The 23381-nt window shown below is 37.0% G+C and overlaps 1 protein-coding gene and 1 pseudogene across 21 annotated transcripts in view; both read right to left on the bottom strand.

Annotated features, from left to right (window-relative positions):
• The window catches only part of LOC138241535 (focal adhesion kinase 1), a 163557-nt gene that overhangs the window by 103453 nt on the left and 36723 nt on the right, over window positions 1–23381 (bottom strand). For 19 of the 21 annotated variants that reach the window (XM_069195128.1, XM_069195116.1, XM_069195123.1 and 16 more), the window contains exon 2: window positions 11091–11117. The exons of 1 other annotated variant lie outside the window; for it this stretch is intronic. Coding sequence is in view for 19 of the 20 variants with exons in the window: in XM_069195116.1 (XP_069051217.1) it covers window positions 11091–11117 (27 nt within the window). In the remaining variant the exon portion in view is untranslated. Of the gene's footprint in view, window positions 1–11090; window positions 11118–20005; window positions 20220–23381 lie in introns of those variants that run through there. One more of the 21 variants, XM_069195126.1, reaches the window with a different exon arrangement.
• Window positions 11718–11837, bottom strand: LOC138241643 (5S ribosomal RNA; annotated as a pseudogene).

The raw sequence follows: 23381 nt of genomic DNA, 5'->3' as shown, positions 1-23381 counted from the left end.
AGGATTCACATTAGATGTCATTTCATTAATTTAGATTTGTTTTTCACCTTAGACCACTTCTTTCAGGAAAAAAAAGGAAGCTAATGACTACTGCGAGACTTGGTTTCCTCAACCCTCTGTACTGTAAAGAGGACTTACAAATACATAAGCTAACCCACTGGAGAAAAAGTAGTGAACAGAGGATTTTCATTTTACTCCCTACAATCTCATAGAAATGTTTCCGTACAGTATTTGTTTTTACTAATTCAAATTAAACAGGTTAAAACATACCTGGAATAAAACAGACAGTGAAATGCAACTAATAAGTAATTAAAGAACAGTTTGATGTTGACTCATCTTTTACTGCAATGCAGAATAAGTCTTTGATACGAACAGCCTCAAATATTTATAAAGGTAATGTCAAGATGCTTTCCTCCATAAATACTTTCCCTTAACTGTTAAATGGTTTACTTTGGAGACTAGCAGAAAACATCTACAGTGCTTTGCCATGCTGTTTTTTCTAATTAGACTGACCCATGCCTGGAATACAATGAGCATTTTCACCCAGATTTTCAATTCAGTTCCTTACAGGAAAACATAATGGCAACCCAGAAACCATGTAAAAAGTGGAACATGGCAATTCTTCAATATTAGGAGTAACACGATTTAGATAAGATGAAACATTTGCCTTCTGAAACAGTGAATGTGCTACAACAATATCAATTTGAAATAAGATCACTGTAGTGTTTCCATGCTTTTGCAAAGGCAGTTGTAACAAGAAAACAGATATGTCATCTGTTAACAAAAAGCCAGCAATGAAAACCAAAACACCATTTAATCAAATGTAAAATGTAATCTTGTTTAAAAGGCTCCAAAGAATATGCAACAGTGAAGCCAAGAGGAACAAAATTGTTTTCCTTGAATTCAAAGGGATGGACAAACCACAAAGCCAAACTGAACTGTTAGTAGCAGCTATTGCTAAATGTAACACAGGTTAAATGCTCTTCTAGGTGTGGAAACATCTATTTTGTTCTGCAGCTCAGACTGCTACAGGTCAATGAGATAATTGGAAAACACACTGACTTTTCTATATTCTGAAACAACAGTATATTTTGGAGCCCTACTACTGTTCCCTGCAATTCAAGTCTGAGACGGAAAAAAATTATATGTAATCCTTTGTACATCTGTAGCTTTGACATCCTTTCTTTACATTCCATGTACCACAATTTCATAAGCTATATAGAACCAGTAATAAAAACAGGCTTACTACAAACCAAGAGTTCCCTTGGAAAACTAAATAGGTTTAAAATAGTTTTGTCATATCAACTAACACCCTACCTTATACAAATGGTAAACAAGGTTTTTTGGCATAATTGCTAAAATCACTGCTCTAAATTTTAGTAAAACCTGCAATGTGATAATGAACTGACAAACAAAAATCAGCATTTTTTAAATCTCTTTTAAAATACATTCAGAATTTCAAATTTGACATCATAACCATGGTCCAAAGCTACTTTTCAGTATTTTTCAGCTACTAATGAACAGATTGTACTTGTCCTAAGGACAGCTTGCAGCAAACCATGCAGATCTGCTACTGTGGGATCTCCCTATGGCCTATGCAAATTCAAATGTTAACGAAATGATGCTTCCATTCCATATTTCATTGTTGTAACATTCCTGCTCAGAATAGAAAATTCTTTAAATCAAATTCTTTGATACAATACGTTTGGGGATATAAGGATTTCTTGTACAGGATTTTGTCAATTGTAAAATATTTAACGGTATCCAAGCAAAACAGTTGTAAGCCTATGTCATAGTCATCCTAAAATCAGCAGGCAATAAAAAAAGAATTTAATATTAAAGAATAGGAAATAGCCTGTCATGTTCATAATGATGCATGTCATAAATAAAACTACTTGGTAATCCCTATTGCTGATGATTTACAGTATAGTTTTCCTGCATGCACAGTAAAGACCTACTGGAGAAACTGGAGAAAGATTCACTGACTATAGTATTATATACTAAATATAGTACATAATGACAATAGCAAAAATAATCAAGCTTACAAGATTTTTTTAAACCAGTGTAGGATAAATGAAGAAAAAATGTTGACAAACTATTGCCAGCTAAAATGCAATAACTTTGATTAAGCTATTAAAACTCATCAATAATGTATGTAGTACCAGCTCCTGATGTTGTACTTTGACTGGAGGAACCCTTTAAGAGCAACACCCAAGTACATTTAGACACGTACTTGAATAGGGGGGAGTTTAGTAAGAAGCAAAGGAAAGAACTCCAGGTATTGGACTTCCCAAGAAAGCTAAGCTGTCTTTTCATGATCAAATCCACCCAAAATCCCGACTGTGCATGAAAGCCAGTGATTAACACACAGAAGATCTGTATTAAGACAAAGAATTTAGATGGACATACAAATCCCCATAATTGTACTACATGTATATTAATATAGTGCTGCCTATAAAGAATTCAATTAATGACTTGAAGATACAGTATATATTCTCAGTCATCTATTGTACCAAAACTTCCTTTTAGTAATTTGCTAAAGCAGATGCACACATTAAAATGATACACTGACCTTGAATTACCACAACAAAAAGAATGAAGGTACATGCTAGCCAATTAGACGCGACAAAAAAAGCCCGTTTTGTGAATCTTGAGGTCATGTGATATAAAATATACCACCACCAACATACTGCAGAACAAACTTTATATTGCATTTTGGCAGGCCAAGATATGACAAGACACATGGGACAAAAACTTAAAAATGTGATTATATTAAAAGTGACTTAATTAAGAATCAGCAGTTTCTGGTTACCTAAAGCTAACATAGGAATGACTATGAAGGGATTGATAAATTAATCAAACATATTTAGCAATTAGTGCACAAACTACAAACTAATTGTAACTGATATGCACAAAAACACTCTATCAAAATACAGGTCTATATTAATTTTTTTACCTAACCTCAACCCCATCTGATGAAAATCTATTGAAAGGAAAAAGTTAGAAATATAAATCATTACCGATGATCTAATGCTTACTGACAGTAAGTCCATTTCTGTGCCTTAAATGCAGTGTTGATTCAGTAGAGTGTTTTCTGCAATGCAACACTCCCACTGGGAATAATGGTGCAGCAAATGTCAGGTTACAAACCCCATTATGTTCCAACAAATGCCCTTCATGCACGTTGAAATACAAAAGGAAAATATACATTGGCAAATACTCATCATCATTAAGAAGATGCTTATGTCCGAGTTCTTTAAGTGTTTCTACCGTCTTGCAAGTACCATTAGTAATTTCATGTGACAGAAGGGTATCCAGTAGCATTGGGCAATTTTAAAATAGGCACACAGGTTATAAAGCTAGGGTGGTTTCAAACTAATAAATTTCCCAGTCCTAATTTAGGAAATGAGGGATTTTATTCCTAGACCATTAGCTACAGTACTTCAACTCTTACTAAGGAAGGGGGCTGCATCTACAAATAGGAGAATTGCACTAATTTATTAAAAACGGAGACAAACCTAATACCAGGAAACTACAGATCTTATTTCTCACACCTTGCTTTTGTTATTAGTGAAGTTATGGACACAACAGCTTGAGCTAAATCAGATAAATACTTACAAAACAATGTCATCTTAAGACAGAGACAACAAGGATTTAGAAAGCGAAGGTATCGTTCAGATTCTGTTGACCAAGTAACAAGGACTGCTGAGAACATAAAACATCATGTTTTTTGACTCTGATAAAGCTTCTCATAAGGTCCTGCATAGTAATATGTTGTTGCTTTGGTCTCCATAACACAAACAGGATACAATAGCCTTTGAGTTTTAAGAACAACATAATGACTCCTGATCTCGGGGGACTGTCGTATACAGGCAGGCGTAAGAAGGTAAATCTACTGGGCCAAGAAAAAGAAGACGGAGAAGAGATCCGATCCACGTATGTAACATCCTAAGGTGTACAAGACTGGGTCACGCCCGGGAGCTGTGACACAGGATCACAACTGGAAACTAAAAGGTAGTCTAAATTAGGACTGAGATAATGAAACGCTTGGGGGCAATGTTCCCTTTATTTTTCTACACACCGAGCAAAGTGGAGTGTCTCATGAGCACAAACGTCAGGGCTCTGAGCAACCTGAGGGTACACTCAATGTGTTAAACTCAGTCATGCTCAAAGGGTACGTTAAGCACATTACAAGGAAAGATCGATTTACTTTTACCCTGCTTTTATTTCTTTTGCAATGGTACCACACTTATTCTCACAGATCACACATTTTTAATTTAAAATCTATTTAATGATATTTATATCCAATTTAGCTACTTAAAGAATAACTGCTATAATATTTGCTTGGGCCATTATTTTAACTTGTACTGGGTTAGAGCAACATATGGACTGATCATCTTAATTATTCCACTAAAAAAACATTTAGATCAAATCACACAATGCCACTGAATATCACATTCATTTAAATTATTGAAACGAGTCTTAAAGTGTACAAATCTGCAAAATAAGATCATGCAAAATCGATAGTTCCTGTAGTTTTCCTTCTTCCACATGGAAAGATATGTATTGTATTTTGAGAAACAAGATTATATTTGTGACAGAAAGAAAATATTGACGGTACAGTACATACAGTTTAGTGGATAAGAGTTTAGTCTGTTTGTTCAAAAGTATATTTTTTATATAATTTATATACAGCTAAACATACTGTAAATCAATAAATGCTGAACTACTAGGAAATTATTTTTCATTTATAAACAAACGTCTCACTAAAGCTAAGGGTGAAATAAATTATAAATGGAGAAAATGAAACATTAACATGAAAAATGTATATTCTTATTTCTGAAACTATCAAACCAGGGTTATACACTAAATTATTAATACTGAAAACAATGGAAAAAAATGCCTCATCGAGCTTTAAAACAGAATAAAAACAGACAGAAAAAATCATGCTTTTCTCTCGTATTAGGTATATCTAGTGTTTATTATTATAAACAGCAAAATACATTTTTCACACAGCCTTCAATTCCCCACTGTCCATTAATACAAAGTCTATGTATGCTTTTATTGAGTTTGGCAATTTATGATTGCTTAATATTTACTATATCGCATCCGGCTCAGGTTTCGAAGTTACTCCCTTCATCCTCTGAGCTTTGCGTCTGGAACAGATTTTAAGTTTTAAATCATTTCCTGCCGTGACTCTCTAGGCTTGACGGTCAATTCATCTCACAGGGCCAAAAGACTTAGTGAATCAAATGAACAAACCAGCCAAAGACTCCTGAATCGACCCTACTGATTCATTCAGAAAGAACTAATAATTTGCACATCTCTGTTTGCCAGCATGATATATGGCAATAACTCTGATATACAACAGATGGTCCCAACTCCGAGCTCCTTCAAGAAACAATAGAAGGAAATTCTAGATTTGTTTGGCCACTAGATTACCAAACAAGCAAAGAGGGATGAATGGTCTTGTCTTGTTTACATACTTTCTTATACGTTAATGTCAAAACAGTCTAGTTTTGAGTTTTCATTTTCAAACTAAAGAAAAAGCTATATTGAAATCAACCTGAAATGCACAACATACTGTAAAGCAATAAGCACCATTTATCCATAAATTACATCATAAATCTGGAATTTAACAGAACCTTCTAATAATCAGCAAATTATCAGGTCAGGTGTCACAAGTTAAGTGTATGACCAGGATTATCCAAGAGGTGCTGGACTCTTTATTCTTGTGTGAGGGGTTTAATTAGTTAGACCAAGCTCTCTTGGGTTCCTGTGGAACTCTACAAACCCTTGGGCTTCTCAGGTGCCTGCAGGGTTGTGATGACATCAGCAAAGGATGCACCTCTCCAGTTGATGCTGAACCTTCTGCATATTCCCAGAAAGCTTGTCGTGTGTCAAAAGAAATGCACTATGGGTGAACAGCTGCCAGTCAGTCACAAAGGAAGTCCTGGTGGGATTCAAGTCACTGGACCAGTAGGCTGCTTGAAACTACCATAATTCCTGGTAAAGGAACCTGGGAAAGGTTTTATTTTACAGGGTAAATTATATCTTGTCATATGCCATTATTTTAACAAGATGAGTTATTCTCTCTAAATTCAAACACGGGAGGACAGTTATCACACATCATTTTATCTCATTTAATGATTGCCTTGAGGTGGGTACGTGTTTGTAATCTTTTTCAGTATAGATCGGTACCCATCAACAATCTCCTTGTAGCCTGTTTTAGTTTTTATTTGAAAATTTAGGGATGAAGGGTCACTTTGGCTGGTAGATGCATGTCTTCTGTCATACAAAGAGATAAAGCAATCTATTTCACAACAAAAGAATCAAGTCATTTCTTACAGTGAATACCATCTCAGATGTCCCCTACAGAGGCCATCCATTCTTGGGAAACAAAGCTACATTTCTGTGTAAGAATAAATGATGCACTGAAGCCCTTCTGAAGAGGAATTACTACTGTACTTTATGATTTAGTACTTAAGCTTGATTGTGAGTCCTGCAAATTGGTCGGATCCTGAATCACAGCCTCGTGTTGCAAACAGAAATTAACTCAGAAAAAAAACTCTCTGCAGTTTGATTCTGTGAATCTAATGGAAGCATTTATCTTTTCTAGCCTTTTTGTAATGCAGGCCTTGGTGGTGTATGATCTTAAGTTGCAATATGTCCTGAACTCGGCTGTTTGCATCTTAAACTGAAATGTATGAACATCTCTCTTTTTCAGCTGGCTTGCACTGTATCCCAGACTTTAATTTAAGGTTAAGCAGCAATATTTTAGACTCAGTTCTGCTCCAAGGGTCTGGCATGATCTCTAGGCCCATATCACCTTGCAAGAAAGTTAAATTAGAACGGCTATTTTCTTTATTACACCCACCCCATTTTGAAATTTTCCAATTTTTCCACATCTTGGCTCACAAACTCAGTCACCTCAGAGAGGACAGAATGAGGAAGTGTTGAGTGGCTTGTGTTTTAACGACAGGTACCACAGCCCTGTGTGGGAGGTTCAATTAGAGGAGAGGCACCTCTTTCACTGACAATACCTCAAACCTACAATACATATGCTCAGGAAGCCTAAGAGGTCACTGTGTTTTCCAAATAGATCTGGCCAACTAGTCCCACCTTAACTTCATTTTACTTGGGTAGTTTGGGGCCCAGCTAAGGACACGACCAAGACTCAACCACAGCATGCCTGGATCAAAGCACTTTCACTTAGATCGCTATACACTAGTTTTTAGATGTCATTTGTAATACATCATATTTTAATGGTCCATTTCATTTCAAAGCGTTGCAATGCTGTCATTAAAGGCATTATATTGAGCATTAAACTAAAGACAAGGAATAAACTGAGTGATAAATGTTTTTTCTAAAACACCCTCAAACCCAATAACTAACACTTAAGATAACCACAAAAAGTTTGTCAAGGTAAGCTACAAGAGTATTTAAGAGACCTGTAGAGACTTGCATCACTTTACCTTGCAAATGTAAGGAAATGTAATATAATGGATAATGTAATTATCTGTAAGAAAATGTACCAAGTGCATTCTTAATAAATTGTCAAAGTGTAGATTGTAAACTGTCCAAAATTTGTCCTGTACTTTTCTGTATCCCACAAAATGGTTATTAGAGCAGTTTATTGTCAAGATGAATATAAATAAGAATTAATTTCCTTGGTTTAATGAATCGTTTAAGTACAGATTCCATTGTGTTCATCATAGCTGCATACAATACCAGAACAACTAACAAATATGCAGTGATGAAATCAGTATCAATTAATAAGACTGAGCTAGGAACTGCTTTAACCTTTTAAGGCCTGTCAGGACTTGAATATCCTGCCAGCAGAAAAAAAAAACTAAACACTAAATCAGGGTTTCTGGCCTGGCTGGACAGCAAGGTAAAGTCAAAAGATATTAGACAGCAGAATTGAGGTGGACATCATCCAGAGACTGTTTTCCAAAGAGGGAGGTTTGAATTGTGTGCCTCTAAAAAAATTGTATCTCAGCCACATTCAAAGTGCATACTCTGCAAAGGTTTCCTTTGCATGAATGAAAAACAGAACTGCTCTTTTGAGTTTTACAATAAAACTCTTTTGTCCTTGAACTTGATTTCAGGTTAAAGCTGAATTATTATTCTATGAATTTATCACATTCATCATTGTTGAAAAATATCTAAAACTGATATTTTTGTATCTAATAACACATTATATACAGTACACCAAGCTTTCATAAAACAATTATTTGACACCCTAATATTATCAAAATATTCAAGATGTACAGAGACAGTCAGGACTTTAGTCTCACTGCCTGTAAATATCATTGTACAACAATTTAAAGTTATCTTTCTATGAAAGGATTCCTAAAATATGAGCACTTATTACACAAAAATAAAAATTCAAGCCAAGAGGTTAATGTATTTTTTGGTGTTTTCATTTAGATGCCGGGGGAAAAAAGGTAGAAAGAAATACAAAATGAAAACAAAACACGCTTTGTGGTTTAGGTATCTCATCAAGACTCCATTCTCAGAGAAACCCCTGCAGGGCGCACTGCAAAGTGGTCAATGTTGTAATGCAGCAGGAAATATAAAAGGAAAAAAAGATATTATGAACAATTTTCACATCTTAAAAAAAACTGGAATGTACAGCAGAGAACATCTTGCATTTGATTATATATTTTGAAATAATCAGTAATATTTCAAACAGAAATCCATTACCTGATAATTAATGTTAGCGTTTTATGAACAACTTTCTTAAAAACTGAGCTCATGTTCATGCAGTGGTCGGAAGTATTATCCAGCTAGCCCAAGCAAAACCATTAATCAAGACAGCATCTGATTTATTTATAGGCCACAGAACTGTTTCTCCACTCCTCACTCTCTTCTCAGGTATTCGAGACTCGGCTCTGGGGAGTAGCCACAGAGCTGCTGTGTGCCCTGTAGACCTGTGATGGTTTTACAGACCCTGCTGTCCCTACAGCCCGCTGCTCTGTCCTTCACCTCCAGAGCTCTGGCCTGAGGCTTTAGAAACACTTGCACACAGCAGGGGGTCGCAACCATCGCAGTGGATGGGGTGTCAAGAAGATAAATGAGTAGACATTTACATTTGTACTCCAGTAAGTAGCCTAATCTCAGGGAATAGGGAATTATATTTCTTGCAAACATGTTCTCTGTGCAGCAGATATACTAAATGTCCTAAAATACTACACTTTCACCATCTCAGAATTAGCAACGTGTTTAGAATTTCCCACACAGATGCTTAATATTCACTGCAACTGCTTCACATGTGAAGGATCCAGTGTGACGTTACTGTGCATCTCTGCTCTTTTGACAGTCCATCTCCGAGACAAATGGATGGTGGAACGGCATGGAAGGCAAACAGAATAACAAGAAGCAAAAGCTTTTCATTGAAATACTGTAGATGAAGCACTGCACTGCTGAAATTTCAATGCTGCTGTAAACTGAAGTGTTTAAAACTGTTCTTGGGTTTTGTTTTCGAAGCACGGGCTTTTGTTGTTGTCTGGCTGCACAGAATTAACGCAGAGGCTATGAACACTTTGTAGTTAGGAAGAGAATCCTAACATGCTCCTATGTTTGAGGATGCAGAGACAATTCTCTGTGGAGGCCAGGAAGCATACTAAAGCACTATTTTTTTAATGCATTTACACAGCACGTTTTAAGGAGTGAAAAAAAGAACTGTACATTCAGGATCCATCATGTATAACACCCCCCGAAGTGCAGCAGAAATCCAAGTGATGCATGACGGCCACCGTGGGCCAGAAGCCTCATTACACAGTAGATCAGGTAGGAAAGCCAGAATTTACCTCACCAATTAAATCAAGTGGAACGTTACGTAGGAGAGAGTGTTGCTAGCCCAGAGTGGAATTTAAGAAAGACACCAGAGTTAACATTTCTACCACGGCATCTGTAATGACTAGGCAGTCAGGATCTGAAGGATGTCCGGTCACCATACTGCAGCGTTGGCACTGGTCCAGCCAGTAGAGTGCTGGCCCACCAACACCACTCCCATCACAGTTACTGATCAGACCCGGCTTTACTTAGCTTCCGAGCTGTGATCAGTGCAGGATACAAGGTGGGGACTCCTCCCTACTCTATTCCACGCAGATAATTCCTTTTCATTTAAAACGCAAGTGATTCAAAGCAGGTATAACATGACCAAGTCAGGACAGCATTTCAAAACACAACAAAGGATTACAGACCGTGCATGTACATGTCTTTATATTTGAATTTAGTCTTAGCACTTTCCTTTTTAATACAAAAAGCTACCCCTCTCTTAGACTACCCTTTTTACCCTGGTAACATACAGGGCTATTTCCAAATAAAATGGCAAGATGATATATTTTTTTCTTTTACAGAAATCCTTAAAATGCATTCAGAGGCAGGGCCTCTTCAGTAGCAGCAAATATAATGAAGGAATACTTACACAACCATAGAATAATGGGCACAAGACTGCTCAGCAGAACAGTATACTACCTCCTAGTTAGGAAACTACTTAAAAGTGTACATAAAAAACAGTGATCAATCAATACTAATGTATGAGATGTTGAAAGCATCACAACAGATGAATCCCCTTGGGTGATAGATTCACAAAGGCCTGAATTAAGCAACCATAACACATTTAACAATACCCTATCCACAAATTTCCACAACCCTTGCAAGATGCTTATGAGGCAATAAATAGAAACAAAGTTTAGCACTGGTGGACACACAGAATCCACCAAATTTAATTTTCGTCTTTCACAAAATATTTGCTCTTTCTCTGCTAAAACCGGGTGTTGTTTATCAACTCTTTCCAGAAGAGTAATGATTTAAGATTGCATAAAAAATTAGACAAAGGTGAAAGTGAGAAAAGGAAAGATCCACCACATCTAGAATCTAAAAATAGGGAATTATGTTCTCCTGAGAGGACAACATCATGCTTTATTTAAAATAAATTCTACATTTTTAAAGCTAAGCTGTGCTCTCCCAAGCCATATTGTTTACAGTATATGGTGTTGGACATAGGCTAGTTTAGCCAGGACAAATATTTAACAGTCACATGAAATGAATGAAAACCTTTATAGTCCATAGACACTCACCTGTGTAGTAGGAAATTCTTGAAATATCTGTAAAAAAAAAAGAAAAAAAGAAATAAGATCCGCAGTACTAACAAGTTTGCAACACTGTTTAAAGCCTGTGCAAAGACAGCCACCTACTGTAGCAGAGAGGAGCTGGGACACTCACTCAAACAGCACTGCCACCTTCCCGCAGAAACCCTACAATACACACTCCTGGCACTGCTGTTCCCAGTGAGCGACTCGGGAAACAACTGCACTGTATGTCAACACTAAAATATATTTTGATGTTTCAGTTTACCGTACTTTTGAGGGGAATAACAGCAGAAAATCGAACACTTTTGCGTGTACCCACTGATTGGTGAATATAAGATAAGATCACTTTACTGGCCATACACAATTTCTTGTATAAGGAATTTGTCTTTTCGCATACCCCAGCTTGCTCTCCATGAGACACACAGACAGGGAGAGAAGCTTGGGGTCAGAGCGCAGGGTCAGCCATTTATACAGCACCCCTGAAGCAGTTGGGGTTAAGGGCCTTTCTCAGGGGCCCAAAGGAGTAGGATTCCTCTGCCGGCCGCGGGATATGAACCAGCAACCTTCCAGTAACAGGCGCAGATCCTTAGCCACAGAGCCACCACACCACCCTCAAGTTTACAGCACCTGGTATTCCCAGTAGGTCTCCCATCCAAGTATTAACCAGGCCCGACCCTGCTTAGCTGCCGAGATCAGAAGAGATCGGGCACTGCTCAATGTGGTGTGGCCGTAAGCGATATACAGTATATATATATAAGGAGTGGGTTATGGACAATTTACAAATAGCGATCAAAAGCATTTTTACAGTCTAATGTCATATTCTGTAGGTATACCAGATGAACCATGTCTTAAGGTTATTTTGTAACTTTTTGTTAGATATAACCTTCAGTATTCAAAATAATTAAGACTACACAAAAGCTAAATATAGACCTAATTTTAAGATTCTGCAGAACAAAGTACTTAAAAACCTCTCCTTTTGTAATTTCTCCTTGCAACTGCTTTTCCATTTTTTCCAGTTACAGCTCACTATTTTATTGCAAATGTAAAATAAATGTGATTTACCTTTATAACACAGTATCTTATGAGATCAATTTTAAACTTTCATTTGCATCCAAATGGTACTACTGATCTACTTCCTTGACTCTATGTGTGACTAAGTTTCAAATGCAACATTCACTTTGCTTTTGAAAAGGTCAAACAGTCTTTGTTTGTCACTTGTATAAATCAAGATGATCTGATCGAAAAACTGAAGTCACCAAAACCCTAAATTCATTATTCTGAGACAGGAGTGGCTCTTGGTGTTTTTACAAAATTTCTCTGGAAGTGTTTAATCATTGCTCATGACAGTTAGGAAGTGTATATGTTTAAAGGATGAACTCCCTTTACAGTAAATATCGTAAAACTTTTCCAATATGATGAAATGTACAACCTGCAGTGATAAAGGAAAATAAACGTGCAAAATGAAGAAATAACATTCAACTTTTGCTTAATTACAGCGGAGATTTATTTGATACAAAAGACTATTTGAAAATCCAATAGTATTCAGACTACATCAACTGATAAAGTTGGTGCTTTGCCCTGTGTTTAGCAAACTCAAACACTGATTTCTGAATTAAAATGGTTCTGGCAGAACTTGATGGCAATGTCTCCTGCATGCATAATGAACAATGATCAGCTTTTTTTTGCAAAATCAATGTTGATTTTCTAGCTATATATTTTCAATATACAAAATGTGTGGACAATCATTATATGAAAAAACTGTATGCATAAATAAAGGCATAATGTTTACAATGAGAAGAAACATTTTACAATTTCAGTCTGCCAGTTTTTAATACTGACATTTTGAACACTGATACAACACGAATACCAACACCAAATGTTCCAGCACATGAGAAGTGACAACTGCCACTGCAGAACAAACAGCATGCTCCCAGTGTTTCTGAAAATAGGCCTATGCAGTAATGAAATATTTATGAAAGTACAGTATGTGTTTTGGAAGTATTGAAAAAGATGCTTCTGTAGATCAATATGGAATTTCGCCACCTCTCAATGTAGAGGATAGCCACAAATAGTATAGCGCCCTCTAGAGTAGCAGAATTAAGTGACAACATGCCTGCAAAGTGACTTCTTGCATTGAACCACAGTTAACATCCATACAAACCACTCAAATAACCCCTTCCAAACAGAACATCATATATACATGATCTTTTACAGATGCAAATCCTACAGTTTCTTCTGAGATTTGCATCTGTAATTCTTCCTGCTTAACTTCATAAATCACCTTTCCGGATCTCAACAAAAACAAATCACTGCAAATCACGTTGTTACTTTCTTCAAAACACTTTCTTCCTGGCATGCTATCATTCCCTAACAACGCCACTAAACCTGATCTATGTTATTAATCGGGTTGACCTAACATTGATCAAGGACAGTCTGAGTTCATAATTTATTTGCTTCAAAATTCAAAACTCTATTTTACAAAAAGCACTTAAAAGATCAAGGATATAGAATCATCTTAAGAACAAAAATCCAAAAAGTGATAGTTTGTCTGGTTATTTAAACTCTCCCATGAGGGAGGACACTGAGCGCCTCGATTCATTACTCTACAGCAGGCGTCTCCAAATCTTGTTCTGGAGAGCTCAAATCCAGTTATTCTTAAAGATTACAAAAAAATCACCTGTTATTTAAACATTACCAACTAAGTTTCAAAGAAGGAAACACTTATCCTTGAGATCTTAAGGATATTCTGTGTTCTTCCAAATAACCTCTAAATTACTTAATTGAACACACCACCTGTTTAACTCATGTTGGTTGATGATTTAAAGGTTATCTATGAAGCTGACTGAGGCTCTCCAGGACCTGGGATGAAGACGTCTGTTCTAGTGAATGAGTCAAAACGAATTTTGAAGAGGCAGGTCTTGTTAAATCATCAATTAATTTGAAAAGCAACAACAATAATGGAGAAAAAAATCTGGGAAAACAGTACCAGGATTTATAATTGGAAGTGGAAAATATTGTTTACAAGTGTACAATCAACTAGAAATAACAGACTTTGAATAATATACAAGTTTGGTCACCATGTTACCAGAAAGATATTACTACTCTGAAATCAGTCTGGAAATGAGAAAGCAGATATCTTACTGGACTCAAATGAATGTCCAACCCTGACAGGCTAAAGAAACAGAATTCTTACACAGAGAAAGGAAATGAAAGGGACATGATTCAATCCTTCATCATCCTCAAAGGAATAGACAAAGTCAATAAATTGGACTTCTACAGAAGAATCAACAGTAAAGCAGGAACCAAAGCAAATTAAAGGAAACTATAATAACTATACTGAAAATATTTAAATTTTAAGCAAAGAGTTATGAGAGTATGGAACAATCTGCCCAAATTTGTTGTTGAAGTAGATTCCTCTAATTCTTTCAAAAAATGGCTGGATGAGAAACTTGGATTAATTAGCTTAAATGAATTTGCTAGGAACCAAACAAGATAAATGTCTCAAATGGATTTTTCACATTTGTAATCATCCTTATGTTTTGAATTGGCGCAGTGGGTTATTCTCCTACAAGCTTGGTTAAGTCTCTGTAAGAAAGTTATACAAGGAAACTTTAAACGCCTAAAAGTCAGTTTAAGGTAAAAATATAATAAAAACAAACTTAAGTATTAGAAACAAAAAGTAGCAAAAAAACTGTCATACGTAATGGAGTGTTTAAAAAACCATCTTGCTTAACTAATCTCCAATAAAAATTAAAAACTACTGAAAAGAGGATGACACATCAGAGCCAACTCTGCTTCAGAGAAGATGATTAAACTTTATAGCCTTTAATGGCAGAGCACAGTATTGTACCAAAACAGTGGACGGGCTGGCAGCACTGCATCTTGATAACATCACCAGACATCCTGTCAAGGCGCTCAGGATGTACTGAATGAAAGAATTATTGCCTGGAATTGAAGACACAGCAGTGTCCCTTCTAGCAGCTAAAAGACTCAGGTCATGCCAGTTTTATAGCGTCTCATAACTGAAACAGTTTGAATAAAAAATACAATTGAGGAAAAAATGTGAAGGGAATATCATTAGAGAATTCAAAGAGAAATAAGACCAGTGGTACTAGACAGGGTTTGCCATTACACATCACACTATTCGGAAGGCCTAAAAAGCTAAAAAGGGCAAGAAAACACTGTAAATTTAGCAAAAATGTAAAATGTAGCTAGCCATAAAATGGAAGAGGTTCTTAGGTGAGGTCCTGGTTCTTCTGGAGCATTTCAGTTGAGTTCATGTCTAATTTCACTCCATCACACTTAGCTCATTGTTAAAAATGGTAACCATGCACTTAAAGCCTTTATTGTGGCAATTTATAAGAAACCAAAAAGAAATAAATATATATATAAAATATATTCAAATGTTAAATATAATAAAACGTGATAAATGTTCTTTAGGAAATAAAAATCAGAACACTGGGATAATAATTTTGTAGTAGCAAGCAAACTAAGTGATTAGAAACGTTGTCTTCCTTTGCAAGAGAAGCTCATTTAAATTCTTTAATATTACTTAATCCCAATTAAACTCCTTATCTCAAACACCAACAGCACAGCCCTATGTGACTTATATTGGCTTGTTTGGTATAACACTAGATTAAAATTTAGGAAGCAGGCAACATTTGCGGAGTGAATTCTTGGCTTTTGACTCACCTCAAGAACAGAGTTAAGAAAAATAAACCTAAAACCAAAAAATGTAACAAAGAGAAGTCTAGATTGTTAGGTTACTTCCTGTCTTCTATACATTGCTTTTTCCGTTGTTCAGCTTGTGTTTTGGAAAGACAGGCTTTGAAGGACAGACACCTGTTCCACTGTACAATGCATATGGGCTTTACAATGGAGACCAAATGTAATATGTACGGTTTTAAAATGTGTCAATAAACAAAGGAAGGTAACAACTGTAAAAAAAAAACATTTTCCACTATGCTGGAAATTTCTTCACAATGGCAACATTTGGAAATGTGTTCTTGATACCGGAAAAGTTACTGCAAGTGCTGCAACATGAATAAAACTTGATTGTTCCATGTATAACTACTGCAGAAACCAGCAGCCTTTGTTTCCATTTTAGGATTTCCTTCAGTTTTCCCAGGCCGGTTTCCAATTCAAAGATTCATGTTTTGAAAGAGGCGATTATTCACTGGCTAGAAAAGAAAAGAGGAAGGAAGCACAGGGATGACCGATTCACTGCAAAACTGAAATACAGCGTCTTTTGACACTGATCCCAAAGTACCTCAGCATTAAAATCAGCATACAGTTCGTTCCATTAGCTGTCCACCAGCACTCAACTGCCAATCAAAACTGAAGCCACATATTGAAACTTCAACAGTGACTCATGTCTCCCTCCTTGTTTTCTGGGTCAACTGTATCGCTGCGTGCAACAGAGTAAATACAAAATGGAATTTCCAATATAACAACATTCTGTGAGAGAACTTTCAATGTCATTTTACCAATAACATAAGCTTTAGATTTTATGTAGAGCTGAAGGAATTTGAATTTGGTCAATACACTTCTGATTGACAAACCTTTTATGAATTCCAGATTCCAGAAATCAATGATGTGATTAAAACAGTTAAAATTGCAAACTACCTTTTGGGGTCTCCTCTAGTCATGATAACCTTGTTTTAATAGGCTGATAATACTACATTACAGATGGTCCTCTTTCATACCAGCTTTGACAGGTCATGCCCATATGTCAGCGTGTCAGTTCTGTAGAACTTCCCTAACTCCACCATTAAAGGAGGGTGGGTCTCATTTGTCTGGCAGCATCTTGTAACACCTGCTGCTCAAGCTGTCTGTGTGAGCAGCTCCATCAACAATATGAAGGAGAGATATATCATGAAAAGTAATTAAACTGCAGACTACAGAGTCCTAAGGGGTTCGGACAAGGTCAAAAAGTGTAGCACTTCAGGCTTATTAGTAATACAAGAAAGTGAGGAAACCTTGCATCCTAAGGGAATTAATTGACAGAGAAAATCCTACTTCTTTACAGAAAGAGTTGTAGATCCATGGAACTGGACTCCTTTTGAGGGCCGGAAAAATGATTACTTAGCTACTAAACAGCCCAAAAGGCAATACCACACAAAACTAAATGCTCTCCTCTCATCTTTCACTTATCTTGTGATCTTATTTTCCTAGGACACAGCAGCCATATCACCCTGCAACTCACAACTGGCAACCCACTGAACCTAAGCAGGTGTGAGCCTGGTCAGTACCTGGATGGGAGACCTCCTGGGAAAAACTAAGGTTGCTGCTGGAAGAGGTGTTAGTGAGGCCAGCAGGGGGCACTCACCCTGTGGTCCATGTGGGTCCTAATGTATAGTGACGGGGACACTATACTGTAAACATATCCTTTGGATGAGACGTAAAACCGAGGTCCTGACTCTCTCATTAAAAATCCCAGGGCGTTTCTTGAAAAGAGTAGGGGTGTAACCCCGGCGTCCTGGCCAAGTTTCCCACTGGCCCTTACCAATCACGGCCTCCTAATAATCCCCCTCTATGAATTGGCTTCATTACTCTGCTCTCCTCCCCACTGATAGCTGACGTGTGGTGAGCGTTCTGGCGCACTATGGCTGCCGTCGCATCATCCAGGTGGGCCTGCACATTGGTGGTGGTGGAAGGGAGTCCCCGTTTCCTGTAAAGTGCTTTGAGTGGAGTGTCCAGAAAAGCGCTATATAAGTGTAAGCAATTATTATTAGTACTTTTCATGTTCTCTTTGCAGTGGTTTGAATAAATATCTGTACAAATATCTCAAGCAGTGCTAGCTTTCAGAATGTCAGAATTTTGCAGTCTTTTGAATGAATAGTGATGTTAACATTAACATTAAAATCGCTAATGGCCAATTGGTTAGGTCCTCGGTTGATCACCCGGAGAACAGCACCATGTACAGCCCAGTACAGCCCAGTGTTCCTGGTCACTATCCTGGCGAATTCCAGTCCAAAAGAGCACCCCCCACCTTTCCACCAACTCCATTTGCAGAAGCAATTGTGATTACCCTGGCGGTCTCCTATTCCATTACTGACTAAACCCAGCCTTACTGTCTGACATCTGATAAGATCAGGCTACATCGTAACACTATCATTTTTCAATGTTACTCGCAATATAAATCTAAAATTCAGTTTCATTTTCCCCACTCGTGATCATCTATAGGCCAGGTGCTCAGGACACAACACAAGCAGGCAGCCTGCGCATTAGCCTTGCTCTAAACAAGGAACGGGTTGTGCAGAAACTGATAAAAGGCATTTGACTCCAGTTTTTCTACATTAAATAACTGCCCTTGAGACTTGAAGGAGAAGAAAAAGCAGAGTTTAGACTGGAAGCATAACTCTCAAAAGATTTTCATGCCACAGTTAGAGAGTTTGAAAACAATGTGTACGACTTACAGCCACCTTTTAGATGAAAAGAGGGGATTTGACAGGAATTAGCAAAAGGCAGCTTTTATGCAACAAGGCAAAGTAATAGGGAACAGCTAAGACACAGATGATGCCCTCCTCTGCTTTTCCAAAGGAGCTTCTCAAGACCAGCTGGCTGCAGTCCCATCGCGTTTCGACTTTCAGTGCGGCACAAGGCCATCGGGTTCTCATTGTCAAACAAAGAGGCCAAGACGGAGAGCAACACTGAAGCGTGCATGGCAGAACGCAGGGGAGGCAGCCGGTAGAAATTCCCCAGGGTCCTAGCACCTGCTCACAAATTCACTCACTCACACACACAAAGGAGATCCAGCATCCTGGCTGAAAGGGCTGTGTGTGTGTGTGCACTTTGCCTTTACTAGCTGGCCATTCTCAGAGGCTACAAGAGACGGTTACAAGAGGGTGTCAGTTATCATTCTGATCATAAAAGAAAAAGATCCTCGTTTTGTACAGCAATTGTACAAAAGCATTCCTGTGTTTTTGCAGTGCTGAGAAGGACTCTTTTTCTTTTAAAGATTGTTTCGTGGCTCTCTCTATTCCCATGCGTGAACCACTGTGTGAGGGGCTGACTTACGAATGCAACTAACATTAATATTCAAAAAACGTACATTAAGAAATAAAAGTAAAATCGGGCCCATACTGGATCACAAAATGTCTGCCAATTAAACACACAAATAACTATGTGCTGGTGACAAACAATATCACTTTTAGAGTCAACCTGGACTGCACAGTTTTTCCTGACCACCATTACTTTCCTGTTTGCGCAAGAGTGCTTTAGAGCCGAAAGGTATATTAAAAACATATTATAATATTCTCATAGACCAAATCTCCAGCAAACAGAAATAAAAAAAAAACAGAGCAAAACAGATCATACAAGAAAGAAGATATTTCAGGCCCGTCTTAGAAACGTAACATTTACAGTGTCTTCTGTTTCACCTTATTTATCTGAAATAAGATTGTGTTACACACCTACCTTGATAAAAAAGGTACTGTCAGAGAGATTTCTATCAATCAACCAGAAAAATACTTTTTTTTAATTGAAGGAAATACATTTCTTATTTACAGGCATCCAAAGCTAAGAAATTGTAGGCCTTTTATATTCTCAGATTCAGTTTTCCAGTCAGCTATGCAGAACATTTCATACCTGTCAATTACTTATATACTGTACAACAACTATGCCATTTGCTTTGAAGTATTTTATAAATTAAATTATATTTCTACAATACTCTACATTCATTAAAGGGATTATGATGCAGCTGTTGATATGGTGTTGCAGTGTGTCTGTTATTCAAAAGTAAAAGCTTGCAAACATCCATACACAAGCAATATAAAACACTTCTTCACATTACAGGCATGGGACCTATACCATTTCAAAGCCTACTTAAAAAATGCACAATCTATCAACATTTAAACTGCAAGAGGACATCTGCATAAAAACAAGCAGAAAAAGATGCTTACCGTGGTAAAGTCCTTCCATTAAAACACAAATTGCTTTCAGATTTAGTCCTTATAGTTGGAGCAATGTGTAATCCTTACGGTCTTGTCTCCGGAAAAGATTTGTGAATCTCAGCAATGTGAAAGCAATTGCATTTTGCACCCTTAATCACAACTAAACAACAATATCCCACTTAGCACTGTGCCGTTTTGCTTGCTCTGCTGCAAACCTGTTCATAATGTAAGTGGACAAGCTCAAAATGAGGGAGAGAGGGAGAGGAAATGAGAGGGGGGGGGTCTTTGTCTCTCATTCAAACCCAGAGGGAGGAAGAGAGAGGATGACGGAGAGGGAGGGAAAGAGAGGGAGACGCACACATAAACAAAAGGCATACATCACTGGATGTCCATTAGCTTCCGATGACAAGACAGCCCATTCCAACCAGATGAATAAAAAAAACGTTCTTATCTTAAACAGTAAATTCAGCACTAGACACAGAGCATCACCACTTCACAACTGGCAGCCTCAACTAAAAGCGGTTTCCCCGTTCTGAAATCTGTGGGAAATGAACTAAACCACATCATTGCATAGTCTTTTAGGTAGCTTCACAAGTCACAGCATTCCTCGCACCAATATTATCTCCAGATTTACTTCTAAAGCGATTAGACAGTTTTGGTTTTGTTGCTTCAGGCAACAGAATTACAGGGACCAAGAGCACAAGAAATGCTTCAGGCCACACATTTCAAAAGAGAATTTCGTCTTGATAGTTTAAAATACAAATTAACTATGACTATCGAAAGGAGGAGAATTGGTTCCTTCTGTTCCTAACTATAAGTGTTACAGCTTTGTTTTATAAGTTGTCCTAATGTATGATGTGGTTTTGTAAGACTGCACACATGTAAATATACACTCCAGGTTCTAAGGCATAAAAACCATACAGCCATCAATCATTGGAGATATGCATGCCAAAAGACAACGTACCATGCAAAATTGATTCAAAAGGGTTAGGGGATGTGTTGCTACACACGTAATTTAAAACTCTCCCTGGGAGAAGAAAGCACAGCCTTCCTCTTCACAACAATAACTTGAAGCCGAAATGGAGGGAAGCTTTGTCTACTCAAACAGAGAAAAACTGTTGTAAAACAGGTCTGAACATTACGTTTTCTACAGGTCACGTTTCAGAAAAAGAAAACGTTTGTATTTGTATCTTGAGAATCCTTCGTTTCATAAAAATACATTCAAAAGCTTTGAACCCTGAACTCAGTGTCGACTGGTTCAAAGAAATCAAACCAGAAGGTGGTTGGAATTAGAATATACGGTATCAGCCAACAGGAAATAAAATACAGTTCTTCACAGCTCCCACTGCATCACATTATGAGACTCGGCTTTCCTCCCGAGTCACTCTATAAAAAAGAGCAAAGGCAAAAGTTCAAGGAAATTTGCCTTTACTGACCCAGCTAAGATTCTCACAGAACAGTAAAATACATGAAAATGAAAGTAATATCTTTGGGAGTAGTTAAGAGGTGTGACAGATAAGCGGGTTAATGTGTATAACTATTTTTATACCTAAATAAATAAAAAACAATTACTTGGCAATCCTTTAATGCAATCCTTTGTTACAGTGGACAGAGCTTCTCCGCTACGATCACTGCTTTGTGTTTCTGCAAGGCTCATCTTTCTTTAAATTCAACAGCACTTTTTGAGCTTGTTCACCAGTCTGACCTGTACACCGGGTACCTTAAAACTCCAGTCTCCACTGTACGAACCAATAATGAATTTCAAGAGAAATTATACAGCATAGAGTGTGAAATAGTTCCAGTGAAAGCTGAACTGAAAATAATTTAACTCCTTTTTTCATGCTTAAAAGCAAACACAGCCACATACTAGGAAACAGACACGTGTCCATGCATGAAACTAAATATTCTGAACAATATTTGTTTAGAGATTTAGACTTTGCAGTAAATCACATCATAATTAAAACATCATTTTAAAGAAAATGCTTCCATTTCCAGTGCTTTTTTCAACAGTGTATTGTATATATTTTAAATTGTGTTAATCTGTACCACAACTCTGATTACTACAGATTGTGCTTTAAAATATTGCTCCCAATCCAACAGAACATTCAGCTGAGAAGATTTTCTAGTAATATTTGATTTTTTTATTAAAGCTTTCTCAAAATGATAAAGTTTTAATTTCAGATTCAGTGGTTTAATGGCAATAGCACATGATTAATCCTTAATGTTTAGCACCACTTAAGAAAGAAAAGCTAAAAATCCCTGAATCAGGCAACTAAGGTCTGAAATGTGATGTACAGAACTTCTCCCTGCAATTAAAATCCTTCCCTTGACTCCAGCTCAAAAAAGGATTAGAAAGAAAAGTCACTGAGCCCAATCTGTAATATGCCTACGATTATGGTTTCTAATGGGGGATCTGTGCCATTAGAAGTGGAGGGTGGAGGTGAATCTTTCAAATCTCTTTCTCTGTTAGATTACTATCTGTTTGACTGCTTTCTTAACTTTGCATTTGATCAGAGCCAAAAAGGATGTTGGTGAGCTACCAAGAAACAATTATTATAGCTGTACTAAATCAGACACAAAATACAGGCTACACTGGGGCCAGGGTGGAGATAAATGTCTGTCTTCCTGAAGCTACTCAAAAATAATTCACTCTAAAAAAGAAAGAGGTTGTTGTGAAAACTGTAAAAACAAACCCACTTAAATTTAAAAATCATTTTCAACACCTCACTAGGATCATCTGTCAATAACACAGCAACTACAAGATCTACTGGGACTTCACCATATAGATATGCATATATATCTAGATATTTATTGTGCATATTTAAATAGTTTCACAAGCACTCAATTAAACAGATCACAGCTAGATAAGACTGAATTGTTTTGATTGCAGTAACTGAGCACCTCCTAACGAGAGCAGGGTGCTTATTACATACTGATTTTCCACTGCTGACTATCAAAAACCTCCATTAACATTATCATTTAAAAGTCATGAATTACAAATTTTAAAAAGTACTGCTACAGGTGGCTAATTTGTTTGATGAACCGTAGACAGACATTTTATTACTTAGTTTCCTAGAAACTGGAATGAAAACAGTATTACAATTCTCAGTAGGGCACCCTAAAAACATTCTATTAATACAATTGTGTTATAAAGCAGATATTTCAAATTTGCTTACCGGAAATAATGGTACATTTAGATAGATAGATACTTTATTGATCCCGTGAGGGAAATTGCAGAATTTAGTGCCTCAGAGTATTATTAAAGCAAGGTACCATTACTAACGTTCAATTTTGCTTTAAATTAAGAACTTATCAAAAAGAAATCTACAAATCTTTTCAAATTCCAGGGCGGAATGTCTGCTAAAACTCTTCCTGTTGAAACACT

This window comes from Lepisosteus oculatus, chromosome 10 (assembly GCF_040954835.1).
Source record: "Lepisosteus oculatus isolate fLepOcu1 chromosome 10, fLepOcu1.hap2, whole genome shotgun sequence".
NCBI classification, from domain to species: Eukaryota; Metazoa; Chordata; class Actinopteri; order Semionotiformes; family Lepisosteidae; genus Lepisosteus; species Lepisosteus oculatus.
This window is presented reverse-complemented; position numbering and strand designations above follow the sequence as displayed.